The sequence below is a fragment of the Gasterosteus aculeatus genome, chromosome 16, assembly GCF_964276395.1.
Source record: "Gasterosteus aculeatus chromosome 16, fGasAcu3.hap1.1, whole genome shotgun sequence".
Classification (NCBI taxonomy): Eukaryota; Metazoa; Chordata; class Actinopteri; order Perciformes; family Gasterosteidae; genus Gasterosteus; species Gasterosteus aculeatus.
In genome coordinates, this window is record NC_135704.1 from 14,994,322 (window position 1) to 15,007,743 (window position 13,422).

The 13,422-nt window shown below is 42.4% G+C and overlaps 1 protein-coding gene across 1 annotated transcript in view; it reads left to right on the forward strand.

Moving 5' to 3' along the window:
- The window catches only part of LOC120834296 (uncharacterized), a 99,541-nt gene that overhangs the window by 24,064 nt on the left and 62,055 nt on the right, over positions 1-13,422 (forward strand). Inside the window, 1 exon segment of the mRNA XM_078091422.1 lies at positions 11,867-11,948. Within this exon segment, the coding sequence (XP_077947548.1) occupies positions 11,867-11,948 (82 nt within the window).

Genomic DNA, 13,422 nt, shown 5'->3' on the forward strand with positions numbered 1-13,422 from the left:
AAGCGTGTATTGTTTAGTGTGCTTGTGAGAGCGAGAGCGAGGTCGGAAGGGGTGTTTTAGGGTTTTAAAAGGGATGCACGCCTCCGAGCGCGAGCGGGGCGATTGGTGTAGGTGTACGTGAGCGAGCACGAGGGAGAATGCAGATAAGCCTGCGAGGGGAGGAGGAAGAGAAAGAGGACGGAAAGAGAGATCTTGGCAGCGTTGCAAAGTTGGGCTGATTTATCTTCCCACATTGTGAGTCACAATTTGTCAACTATACAGTTTACGTTTCAAAACGGCTTCTAAAGGAGACAGAGAGAGAGAGAGAGAGAGAGAGAGAGGTAGATGGAGAATGGGGAACCGGGAGGAGAGAGAGAGAAAGAGTGCAAAGCAAAGAAAAACAGAGTTCGGGGCCGAATGTAGAAAGTAGGGCATCACATCTTGAGGTGGGACTTAATTAGCCTTTGGGATCCATTTGGATGGAATTCATCAACCTAAAATCTTTCCAAATCAAGCTTTGTGAGGTCCTGAAAACGCACCATGATGCTCATTGGAATGTAAATTTGGTGAAGAAGAACATGTTCACAAAAACATCCACTTCAGACCGCAGAATCCAAGAGCAGCGAGATAACACAATGTAACCGCGTTAGACACGGCTGTTGGACGGCGCGGCCGTGGGAGGACGGCGGTGTTGGACGGCTGCCTTAAGCCATCACCGTCGAGTTCGCCAAGTAACAATGTGTCACTATCGCGAATGCGTACAGTAAATTCCTGGCAAAGATTCCGCTGGCCTTGTAGTACGGTTTATAAAAACATGTAACACCGACAAAAGGTTTTAGAGGTTTATGCTTCACGTTTTCAGTTTAATGCAAACCGAAAGCACGTGTTTGGTGATGATGGCCTGTGTATCAGTGCGGCTAGACACACAATTATCGTGCTACGGCAGCATGTGTTTGTACGTGAGAAGTCCTTCTCTAGCAGATTGTTTCTGTGTCTGTGGTTATGTTATGTATTCATGTGTCAGTAATGCATGTATAAGACAAGACAATCATGCACTTTGGATGTGCCTGATTTCCCTGCACTCAGTGTTTCACATTTGACTCTTAAGGGCCCCATCGAGGACCACGGAGCACTTAATATCACAACAGAAATGCAATTTGAGGCGATTTCTCAGATGACAGGTCAACGATTGCTTGAAACGCCGCCTCGCTCCCACAATGTCACACCACGGCGCCTCGTGGTCGATAATTAGCATCACGCCGGCATACAACATTCTGCCTCGCCGGGGCGGAGCGGCCTGTCCTTTAGACACCGGGGTCGGCTGTTTGATCCCCCGCGTTCGTTTGTACCGCGTACCCGGGTGTCCTTTGGAGAGACGCGGTGCGTTTTACCGCAGGCGACACCATTAGCTTTGCTTCGACGTTCTGTCCGTGGTTTCCGTCAGACTATCGCAAGAACATCTTTATGTGTCTTCTGTCAATTGTAATTTATTCACGCCCTAAAATATAGCGGATGTGTTGTCTATTTCTCTCAAGAAATAATAATAATACAACCGCCGGGCTCAGCTAAGGTGGGCTGACCTTTAGCATTTGCCTTTTTTGTATCGCTTTGACAGCATTATCAGTCAAAATTTGTTAAAATTATTAACATAGGATTTTTATCCACAGTCACTAAGTTTCTCTAAATGAACATCGCTTTTATTTCGTTTGAGTAAACTGTACACAAACAACACAAGACAGGTGCGCACATGATTCGGGAAAACAAAGACGGATCGTGAACGGAATAGCCCGGAGGAAAATGAAATGGGATTAGACGAGCTCGCTCATTGGCCGGCCTCCTCCACCAGGCGACAAGCGTCACTAACAGCATGAGCCGCGGTGGGCGCTGACAGCCGGCCTCTTTTCTCCCCGCTGCTGCTCGGCCCCCCCGGAGCCGTTTGCAGGTCCGACAGGTGCAAAGACGCTGCCGATTCGTCGTGATACGCAGCGATGGCGCGTGGCAGGAGTTTCGGCGGCTGAGGGGAGGATCAATATGCACTGGCAGGCTCGGCGCCTCGGCTACCAATCACAGGAAGATTGAATAGCAGTGGGAAGGAACCATTCACAGGGGGATGGACGAATACACCCGCAGAGCCCATTATGATTATCAGAGTTTTGACATTTTCACTCCGGGGTAGAAGTATAGAATCACGTTTTTTTTTTTTAAAGAAGATACTTCTCTGCGGGTTGGGAAAAAAAAGCTTTTGGACCATGTTGATGAAAGCGGAAATGAGAAATCGACCAAAAACACTTTTTCTGTTTGAAAAATACATTTGGGGATACAGATGATTGAACGCTACTACTACTACGGTATAATATCCTTCCAATCGTCAGTTTTATTTATGATTGGATTGCAGACTTTCATGTTTTTTGGACAATGGACTTACTTTGTTGTGTCCTGCTCAGTTCTTCAGCAAAGGTCAAAGTAAATACATACGTTTATTGCCAAGTGACCTGAACTGCTGATATTCCCATTGGCCTAATTTACTGTCTTCTCACGTAGTTAAACGTTTACACCCACGTAGTATTTCTACAATACATGCGCATGTAGCACAGAGGACTTGATCAGCTCCGCATACAGACAGCAAAGTCCTAACACATGCTTCTTTTTATGGCTCTGCCTTATTTCTGTCGGAGCTTTTTACGGCTCACCCTGGCAGCGGCTTTCAAGCTCCTACAGAGTTCTTATTGAGTGATAAAAAACGGGGAAAAAAAGGTCGCTGTGGATGGATCACAGACGTCTTTCAGGTTAAGCCTTGGCCAAGAGGGGAGTTGTTGGAAACACACACACACACGCGCACACACACGCACAAATGTGCTGAGATACAGTGCATTGTAGCAGCCTTGTAATCGGGCTGACTCGTTTCAACGCGTTATTCAGTGTGACGTGGCTTCTCATCCACTGCTCTCTGCAGGGGGGAGAGAGTGGAGTTAGTGCCAACCGCTTGGATTGTTCCTAAAGACAAATGTCCCTGTTCTTAAGGGGTCGACTAGTCGAGTAATGGCTGTCTCAATTAGAAGGGACATTTTTCAGACGTCAATCACATATTTTAAACACTACTCGAATCAATATGTCCCCAGTGTCCGCTCCAATTTCCTGCTTAGTAATTAGCCTCAAGGACTCACCTGTAGGAAAATTTTGGATGAAATGCCTGCAGTGGCTTCTCCCTTTCAGTCAGCGGCGTTATGGTCCATATTTTCTCTTTTTCCTCTATAAACCCATCTCGTCCTTCACATATTTCCCTTTCCAATGCTTTTAAATTCAACTTCTTTCACCGTCCATTTTGTTTTCCCTCGACCGAGACCAGTTATCTCACCTTCCCCTTCACCCCTTCACCCGTTTCTGTCTTCCTCCCCATTCCCCTTCATTTAATTGTGTTTATTATCAGCCTCATTATCTTCCCCAGTCTTTCTGCCTTTTCTCCTTCACCGCTCCATGTGGGGAGACAGTAGGGCAGCAAAGAGGCAGCCGGGGCTTCGGGTCATCGTGATGGTTCTATAAAAAGCCTGCAGGCAGCTGAATCAATATCTCCTGTTGTCAAATTGCACCTTATCCAGGGCGACTGAAAGTCCTGGGTGTCTCCAGGCAGCTGCATCTGAGCGTTGAGTGTGCGTGTGTGTGTGTGTGTGTGTGTGTCTGTGGGGGGGGGGGGTTCTGAAGCTGTGTCATTTTGATTGTGAGCGTGTGTGTGTGTGTGTGTACTCTTTCAGGCTCGGCCACAGCAGAGCCGCGTATCAACCGCCTTTACGACCCGACGTTCCACGGGATGAAAATAAGGAAGAATTTGAGGAGGCAATTTGTTGGTGTTAAATATTTTATTGCCAGGTATTCATGACTAAATTAACAAAGCCACATCAGCACTGAGTGGAAATTAGATCTCGATTTAAAAGCAAACTACCCAAAGGAACATAATAAAATGTAAAAGAAAGAGAAAGAGAAATGCAATAACCAGACGTTCGTCTAATCAAAATTTCACATTTATCTTTCTACTGTTCACCATATGAGTATCGGCTAATGACAATGCCATGCCGTTACATTTGCTGATCCCATTGGAATTAATTAAGACAAAAAACAAAAAATGGACTTATAGAAGCTTTAAGTTTACAGTTATTTTCGGGACAAAATTCCTTTACCACTTTTAGGACTCCGTTCCTTCCTTTCTGGTGCATTTGCAATCATTTTCTTTCACCTGTAATAGTCTCCATATAGCTATGTTTCCACCTTTTGCAGAACCCTTTTATTGCCTCAAAGCAGGTTATCTGCAGGTTAATTACTCACTGAGCCGCTTGAGAAGATGCAGCCAACAGTGTAGAAATTGCAGCCTGGGTGTGCGTGTGCATGTGTGTAACTGCTTATTCACAACAGTCTTGGCAGTGTTTAGCAATTGGCCTTGGAATACCTCACCATTAACAGCCATAATGGTGAGTAACTGCACAATACATAGCAGTAGGTGTTCATGTATGTGCAGAAGTGAAAACGTTTTGGATGAAATGGAATCAACTGTAAAATTAATTTATTTTTGCATTACGCTAAATTGCTGGACTAGAATATACGGCATCAAAAATGTACCTCCAAGCGCTCAGGTTCTGTATGAAAACCCTGTCATATATATAAATATGTATACTATATATGTATGTATATATACATATTATGAGCTATACTTACATTTGCAGACTTTAATATGCAATGTTGTCATTTGAATAACAGAAAAATAGAATCAATAATATCTTGTTGGCAGATGGTCACATAGTCAGTGAAATGCAATTTGTACCAATTCTTTTTGACATATTATAATTAAATAAGAAATTCAACACTTTGGCCAGAAGAGTTTAATAGGAGGTCATGATACAAATAATGCCCCCCAGTAATGTGGTGTTTTTTAAAAGAGACAGGGAGAGATAGCGTTGAATGGAAGAGGGGACAGGGAGAGAGCACATGCACTTTTAATATCAATGATGTGAAAAAAATCATTGAGCAGTGATGTGAATTTAAATGTTGAGAGACAGATGCCTTCTCTCTCTGCTCTTAAAATGTGGGCGGACTGAGTGAAAGTTTGGGAGACGATGAGTCAACACTAAGTCCTAAGCTGACTGACTGTGGCACCTTTCATTATCTTTGGACACGCTACAGTGTCTCACTGACAACGACGGCCTGCAAAAGACTCCTCTTCAAATGACCCTTACAGTGTGTGGGAGCATGTTTTAGTTTTCTTTTTCTCTGCAAAACCAGCCACAAAAGCAGCCGGCCACACAAGTGCGCACACAGACACACAAAAACATACACGTACCTTGTTATGCATCTACTCTGCTGTGAGATGTTTATGCTCTGATTTAAAATGCCCAGCTGTGTCCCCGCTGCGCCACCGGCATTATTAAAAGCACACAAAACAGTTATTATACACCCCCATCACACACACACACACACATGCAAAAAGATGGAGAGCAAAAGAAAAAACGTAATGGATGAGACAAGAGTAATTGTGATTCATGCTGGATGAAAAGGGGGATTGTGCATGTGGATTGGAGAGACCGAGAAAGGGAGAGTGGATGGGAGGTCAGTCAGATTAAGGCCGTCTCACAGAGGCATCAATTGAAGAGAAAAGCTGTGGTTTACTTTTGTGGGTTTGCATTATTTTGTAAATGGCAGCACTTTGAGCAGCGACCCGACCGACATGTCTGACTCTCACTCCTTATAGAAAAACACAATATCCGTAATCATTTCAAATGGGTGTTTTTCTATTCTGTTTCCTCGGCTTCCATCTGGGAGACACGGCGTGGAGGTTTGGGCTGAGAGGAGGGAACCTGTGACCAGAACGTGGCCAGCAGAGCCGTGCCCATCAATCCAGCAAACACATGTTTGAAAAATACATGCAAAAAACTGCACTTACAGCTTGACTTCACCAATGGTTAACAATGGCTAAATGTGTGTATACACTACAGCACTTGAGTTGTAATTAAAACTCACACGTCAAATTGCTATGCATGCATGCTCCTTCTGCAAGAGTCTAAGTTTAAAGGGTCTCCGGCCTAAAAGGGGCGGCAGGTGTCAGTTAAACCGGAGTCTGTCTCAAGACCTCCTTCTATATACAGACAGCAGCAGCTGTGGGGGGAAAGGCCTTTAAGAGCCTTTCATTTCTGAATTCACAGACTTTTTATCTGAGTCTCACAGCCCACCGCCCCGGCCAAGTCAAACACACACATTTGAATAGCCTGTACATAACCGGCACATTAAGAGCAATGCGTCCAGCTCTCAGACCGGTCCGTATTTGTAAAATATCGGAAAAAAAGTCTGAATCTGTGCCAACTTTCAATACGGATCGACATAATAAATAATGAGGTTGTAGTGAATGTGATATGTGATGTACAAGATATGCGCAGGCTCCTCAATAGTTCGGTAAATGACGGTAATGATGGTAAATGATGGTTGTAGCTGGTTGTCATCTACGGTCCACTACGATTACCAAAGGGGGGCGTTTGTTTTTTGACAACGTTTTATCTCATAATTTCTTTTTATCCCCTTACATTAGTGCGGAAATGGGCGTCTATAGTTGTGTGAATGCATCACTCCAGCCAATCCAAAGACAGGGGTTTGTAACCAATCAGATGTAGAGACCATGGTGACTGGCTCCGCCCCCTTACTGTCAAAAAGAAAAACAGCTATTTTTTAATCCTTATCTGAAAGCTGCAGTCATTATAGTGTATCTGGTTGGTTATTGGTTCAGATTCAGACTGCTCACTGAAGAGACTCTTGACCGCTAACACTCTGCACACAGGAAATGTTCATCAACATGCTCTACGCGTTACTACATTAATCAAGGTGTTAAAGGCGAGGCACATTTTGTGTGTTCCTATCATCTGACATGTTTCCTTATTATAAATGATGCACATTGCTACGGACACCACACATATACACCATACATAGTGGCATCGTGCGCTTTGTTTATAAAATACAACATGCACATTGAGCGTAGGTGACCGAGCAGGATGGAAATGTGCGGTGACTGCAGACACGTCTGTCACAGTCTGCGATTCAGTCGCCGGAGACTGAAAGGAAACCGCACACGGCGGATTAGACACCACTGGATACACGGTTCCGCCGCAAAGACAGAGCATTGTTTGTCATTTATATTGTGTCTCTGATTACCTTTTTTATGACAAATCAGCACTATCCAAATTGTAACTTATCTACTTAATTATTGTTAATTAATCAATAAATCAATAAAGTATCTATCTATCTATCTATCTATCTAATTTGTCCGATGTCTCTGCCATGTTATTCACACATTTAATCAGATTCAGTTAGTTAGTCCCTCGACAGTAATTAAATGTTAAAGGAGATGGGTTGTTGTTCCCTTATTGACTTCACTTAATAAGTGTTTTTATTTATATGCCTAGGCAGAGGTGTGCTTGCTTTTTGCATCATCATCATCATCATCATTGCACGTTAGACACCGTTGTGATGTTGCAGACCTTTGCTTGAGGAAATGATCTTGAACTGAACCTCGCTGAATTTGAGTTGAACCCCCCCGTGCGACATATAGTGTTTCACATTGCAGCAATGAAAGAAAGCGTAGTGTTCATAGCATGGTGTTTACTTCACGTTCAAATTAAAAGTGTCTCACAACAAACCACCGGTCAGTGATGATGATGCAAAAGAATGACCCGTATGCACGCGAAATCTAGATTTTTGAGATCATTGAGTGAGTTACAGAGTTGAGCAGGTAAGCAGCGAAAAGGTCCCAAGCCTGCTCACAGCAGAAAAAGACCTACTGTTTTAATTTAGCATTGCAGAGCAACTGGGAAAGGTTTTGTTTTGTGAATAAAGAAGCACGTGTTTATACCCAGCAGTGGTACATGACTGGAAAGACAATCATGCCAAAAGGAGCTCGGCGTAATGTTGCAGTCAAACAAGTTCAAAGGCTTCAGAGGATAGAGGGAGAATATTTCAAGAGTCAGTGAAAGTATGAACAAGAATACCGAGGCATTGGCGCAGAGAACAAAGAACGCTTGCAGATAAACAAAGACCTTTAGTGTTGCACGGAGTCCGATTTTTGCTTTATCCTCACGCTTGACAAGAAGATCGTGCAAAGCTCTTTGTCAGGCTGTTTGTTCATCAAACACCACGTAGATGAGAGACATCTAAAAGTAGCCGATTGGCCTTTTCCTCACCATTGCAATTTGGCCTTAAATGTCAATGTAAGTTATTAAAGCACGGGTAATTTCAGTCCACCTTACAGCGATGCAATACTCCTCTCCGTCTCCTCCGCACTTTTCTTTGCACGCCGCCATCGTCAACAAACAGAAACACTGTGCCATTGTTTCCTGTGTTGCACACTTGATGTGTTTATATTCCCAGCCGAGATAAATACGTAGTCTTGGTTGGAGCCTTTTGTGTAAAAATCTTGATTCACGGTTGAAACAAATTGGTTGTTCATCTGCAACAGGGTGGAGAAGTTGGATACCAACAAATCTGGATTTTAAGAAGCTTTAGCAGCTTGGTTACCTTTAACGCATTTTGAGGAAACAAGGCTCTAGTTTGCTTGCATCAGCCCGGCCAAACATGTGTTTTAATTTCATGACAATAAACATTTCTTTTCTGTCAGTTTAAATGCAGAAACAGTGTTTTTTTAAAATCCTTTCGGCATCGTTGTCTGTTAGCAGCGATACAGTGTTGAATGTAGGCGACCTCACCTTCACATCAGCTTTTGTGCTTTGACGGCTCCTTTCGCGCTTTGAAGCGGCCCCGAGTGTGATGTGAATTTAAATGGGATGTGTACAAAGACGCTGGTCGGGGAGAGAAGGATCCAGACTGACAGAGAGATGATTTGAGTCTGTCGCCATCCATTCCCTTTCGAGTCAGCCCTTGAATCACGGACCCGGCAGTTTTCTCGATTGACTGGACTCGGTGAATTAGATTTCATTTTATTTGGTCCTACGGCCCCAGTGCTGATGTGCCGATCACAGGTTTCCAGAGGCAACCAGTATGTTTCCTTCCATGAAAACGCGGATAACAACCAGGAAGCTATTACAGCGTATTATGCAGTAACATTTGGCTGTTTAAGTGTTAACCAGAACGCGAAAAAAAACCAGCCATTTTGTGCACTACCACAAGCAACAATGATAGCATTAAGCTAAAAGTCTGCAGTTAACGTATGGGACTTGTTGGGTGGGTGGAATACTGTGGAACTCTGCCCTTTGGAATATCAATTTTCACATCCAAAAATGCAACAGCAGACATTTCGATGCTGGTAACAGTTTAAATTCAACGTTTAAAGCTCTTTAAAAAGCCCCTTTCTTTGCACACATTCATACCTTTGAGGCCATGGACTTTAGAAGGGTCGGTAGCACCCACGCTGACAGCCATGACTCAAATTCTCAATATTGACTCGTTTTTATTCAAGCCTTTCATACTGGAAGTCACCCACTGTGTGGGCATTCAAGGGAAAAAACACACACAGACAGCTTGACTAAGTGGACAGGCCAGTTCCTTGTGCTCAGCGGAAACGATTTTTCGTTATGTGGTGCTCGGCGAGAGCGCAAGAGGACAAAAGGTCTCTCCCCTCCAAGTAAGCGGGAGTATTCTGTGTTTGATTTTTTTTTCCTTTTTTTCCTCAACTGATGAAGCTCAGTCAATTTGGATTTGTGTGACAAAAAGAGACGGACAGGCTGGAACATCTATAAGAACATTCCTGTTTGATGTCTCTTTGAACCATAATAATTACTCTCAAAATGAATAGAGACACCATTGCTTGATATCTCAGCAACAATTGTGTGTCCCTGTAGCCCATCACCATTTCACTGTGAAGCATGTTGGTGAGATTTATTTTCCAAATGGGTGGGTGGACCAGACAAAATATTTCTTTATTCCCAAACCAATTGCAAATATGCATAATCTTTGTTGACATGTCTGTGTCATGGTGGCTAACCAACCCTATTCTGTATTTTTTTAAATTTCAATAGAGATTCTTAGCCATCTGGTTCAAATGTATTACTGAGGTAACAAAGTGGGGGTTGCAGTGGGCCCTAAAATATATATTTTTATATATATATATATATATATATTAATCTTAATAATATAAGAATATTAGAAAGTATTCCCAAATATATATATATATATATATATATATATATATTAATCTTAATAATATAAGAATATTAGAAAGTATTCCCAAAACAGATTTTCTGTATTTTGAAAAAGAATTATAAAGATAACAGTAATTGTTATTTCAAGCACCACATTGTGGATATATAATCTACAACCATATGCAGCGTCAGCTCTCCATGTATTTATATTGCATGCATTGCATTTAGTACAAAGCGCACAGAAGAAGTCCTCAGTGAAATAAAAGTTATTCTACGAGTGAAATTTGAACTTTTGCTTCAGGCCACTCAGCTGTCCCGAGTCTTTCCTCCCCAGTGCACCTGAGCTCTGCGGCCTGGTTCAACAATTCCCCGTATCACAGCGCCTGGCTGCTCCGGCTGTAGATACGATCGGTCAGCCCAGCAAGACGGGCTGGATGTTTCCGTCTCGCTGGCTTCGGAGTGTACGTTGTGGAACTGAAATGAGGTGCGCTCACTCTGCATGCTATCAATCTGCTGGCAGCCTGATTGAGTTCTCTATCATATCTGCAAGGTAAGGGTAGGTAGGTAAAACATGTCTTAACACAGCTGGTGTTGTTTGTATGGAATCCAAACGAGGTGCGTATATTAAATTACCACATGACCTTTTCAGATATGGAACAAATAACCATGTTCAGAAATAATATTCTCAATGCTGGAAGGCATAATGACCAACTGCATTCAAGGATAAACTAATATTATTTTGATGGACAATTGTTACTCTGACCTCAAAAGATGAATTAGCCATCACACGCATTTGAAATTGAATAAAATTATGGGCCCTGCCTTTTGTTTATACTAGTGTTAGAAAACTGAACTGAAATATGTGGCTCATAAATGCTACACAATCCCTTTGCCCTGAGCTGTTTGTAGGTTAGCATTGACGCTAATTGAGGGGGACAGAAATCCCTGGAGGGACAAGGCTAGTGCAACATGTAGCTGCATGCTGAGTACTGTATTGGACCACTATGCGTGCACGCAATCATATGACACAAAAACTTTCTAATTCATCAAATACTGAGGAAATTGAAGACTGCAAAAGCGCCTCCCCCTGATTGTTGAATAGGACAAAGGATTATTTCCATTAGCATTTGCTAATTGCATACCATTGTATCCAATTACTTGCTTTTACTTCATGCTGCCGCAGAATCGGGACTTGAATGTCTAAACTGTGTTTATTTGAGTCGACAGACAGAAAGATAATGAGTAATGTAAATGAATTGCTAGATACATCACTGCAGAGCTGGTAATATGTATCTCTGTGCTCTACTACCTCGAGCAATGTTGGCAACATTCTGAATTATGTTAAATAACTGCTCCAGCACCGATTCCATCTGGCTCGTCCCCCTCATGCTGATTTCCACCTGCTTTGAAAGACGTGCTTGAGGATTTTTATTTTTCTTTTCTGCTCTGGTACCTCTTATCTAATAGAGTCACGTTCAGTAAATTAACTCTTCTTTAGCATTGGAACAATGTTAAAGAAGAGTTAATTTCCTGTTGAGTGCATTAATAAACTTGAACACTTTTTAAATTGCCATCTATCAGTGTTGATGTGTGCGGTGTTATGTTATACATACTTGAGTGACAAGGATAAACTGACAAGGGTGAAGTCAGGAGCTATTGTGGGTTGTACGATAATGATGTGCACTTTACCAATATACTTTAACGCCTTCCACTTTTTTGTGTTGAGTCTCCGTCTGCACGTTTCCTTGACTTTGTGATGTCATCAGACTGGGACGACCCGGTGTGGACTGCTACTGTCAGCACGAGAGCGGGGCAGCAGTTCTTCAGCTACAGTTCCTCATCAATGAGGTAATCCAAACTCCTTTACAATGCTTTGGTACAGCTGCGGGTTTTAAAGCTGCTTTTGTGGGGGATCTTCATTTCAACAGTGTATTGGAAGTCACTATGTTATCCAACTCAGTGGTGTGATTTGTTTGTCTTTTGTTTTACCGTTTCTGCTTGACAGTGGAGTTCAAATACCTGATTTAGTATTAGTGTTGTACAATATTTGTTTGGCAAATAGGTTTTAGGATATTTTAATTGGTCTTGTCAAATGATCACCGGAGCCTGTTTTGCTCTTAATCTCTGAAATATGCTGCATTTATTAGAAGGCACATGACACCTTCCTCTTTATTGATTCCTGACATACAGTCTTTTTGGCTCCTGCTAATTTGTAAATGCATAAAAATATATTTTTATTTTCATGATAATAACACCACATTGAAATAAGAAAACAATGACATTAATATGAGTTTAAATGAGTTCTGTTAATAGCTTGAGGAACTGACATTTAATTCATAACTGACAGTCAACCTTCCATCTAGTAGTGCAGACTTTGTTTGTTTGTTCAAGACAAAAAGTTCCTGCTCTTTACAAACCAGATCCCAATCATGGCCTCTCAGATAGTTCTGTATAATAAACCAGAAGGCTGGTCAAGTTAAGGTTAGTCTGTTGGAAGAGAACAACCGGAGCCAAACCACTATAATAGTATATTTTCAAGTTAAAGCATCATATAATCATGACTTTCAGGAAAAATTTTCCTCTGTGCCTTTAAAACTATTTTTCCTCACTTCACGTTTGTCTGCTGACAGACCGGTTCTGTGTGGGTTGACACATGGCAGAGCTCTGCGTCACTACTCAGGACTTTAACAGCAGCTTTCTCGCTGCCATATTTTGTTTAAGAACAAAACGCTGTAGGTGTATTAGTCACAAAAAGGGCTTTTTTTGTACGTTAAAATGCAGGTTTACAAAGCGGTCTCTTGTTGTGTTTCTTTTTCTCGTCCCTCCTTCATTCTCTCCAAATCTACGCACTCGTCCTGCCTCTCTCAGCTTTTTTTTCCTTCCTCTTCCCACTCTATTCCTTTTCAAGCCCACTGGCTCTTTCAGCCCACTTCTCCTTCGCTCATTGGCTCGCTCGTGATGTGTATGAGGTAAATGGAGGTGGATGATGAACAGGGGTGTGTGTGTCCTGGTATGACAGGTATTAACTTTATGTATGTGTGTGTGTGGGTCTAATAATACATTTGAGCACCCAGATGTGATCGAGTAACACTGTGTATTTGGTCGTGAGCATGCATGCTACACTTAAAAACGTTAGTATTTTATTCATTTGTGCAGGAATTTGGCTTTTCGCTTTGTATCAATAACTAATAACAAAAACAAGCAAAATATATGGGATGATAGAACATAAGAAACGATTGCCTTTGTAGAAACAAACTAATCCGTGATGGAGTGCCGCGTTGTCCATCAGCCGAGAATGGCGCCAACGTCTGAGTGCCCTCCC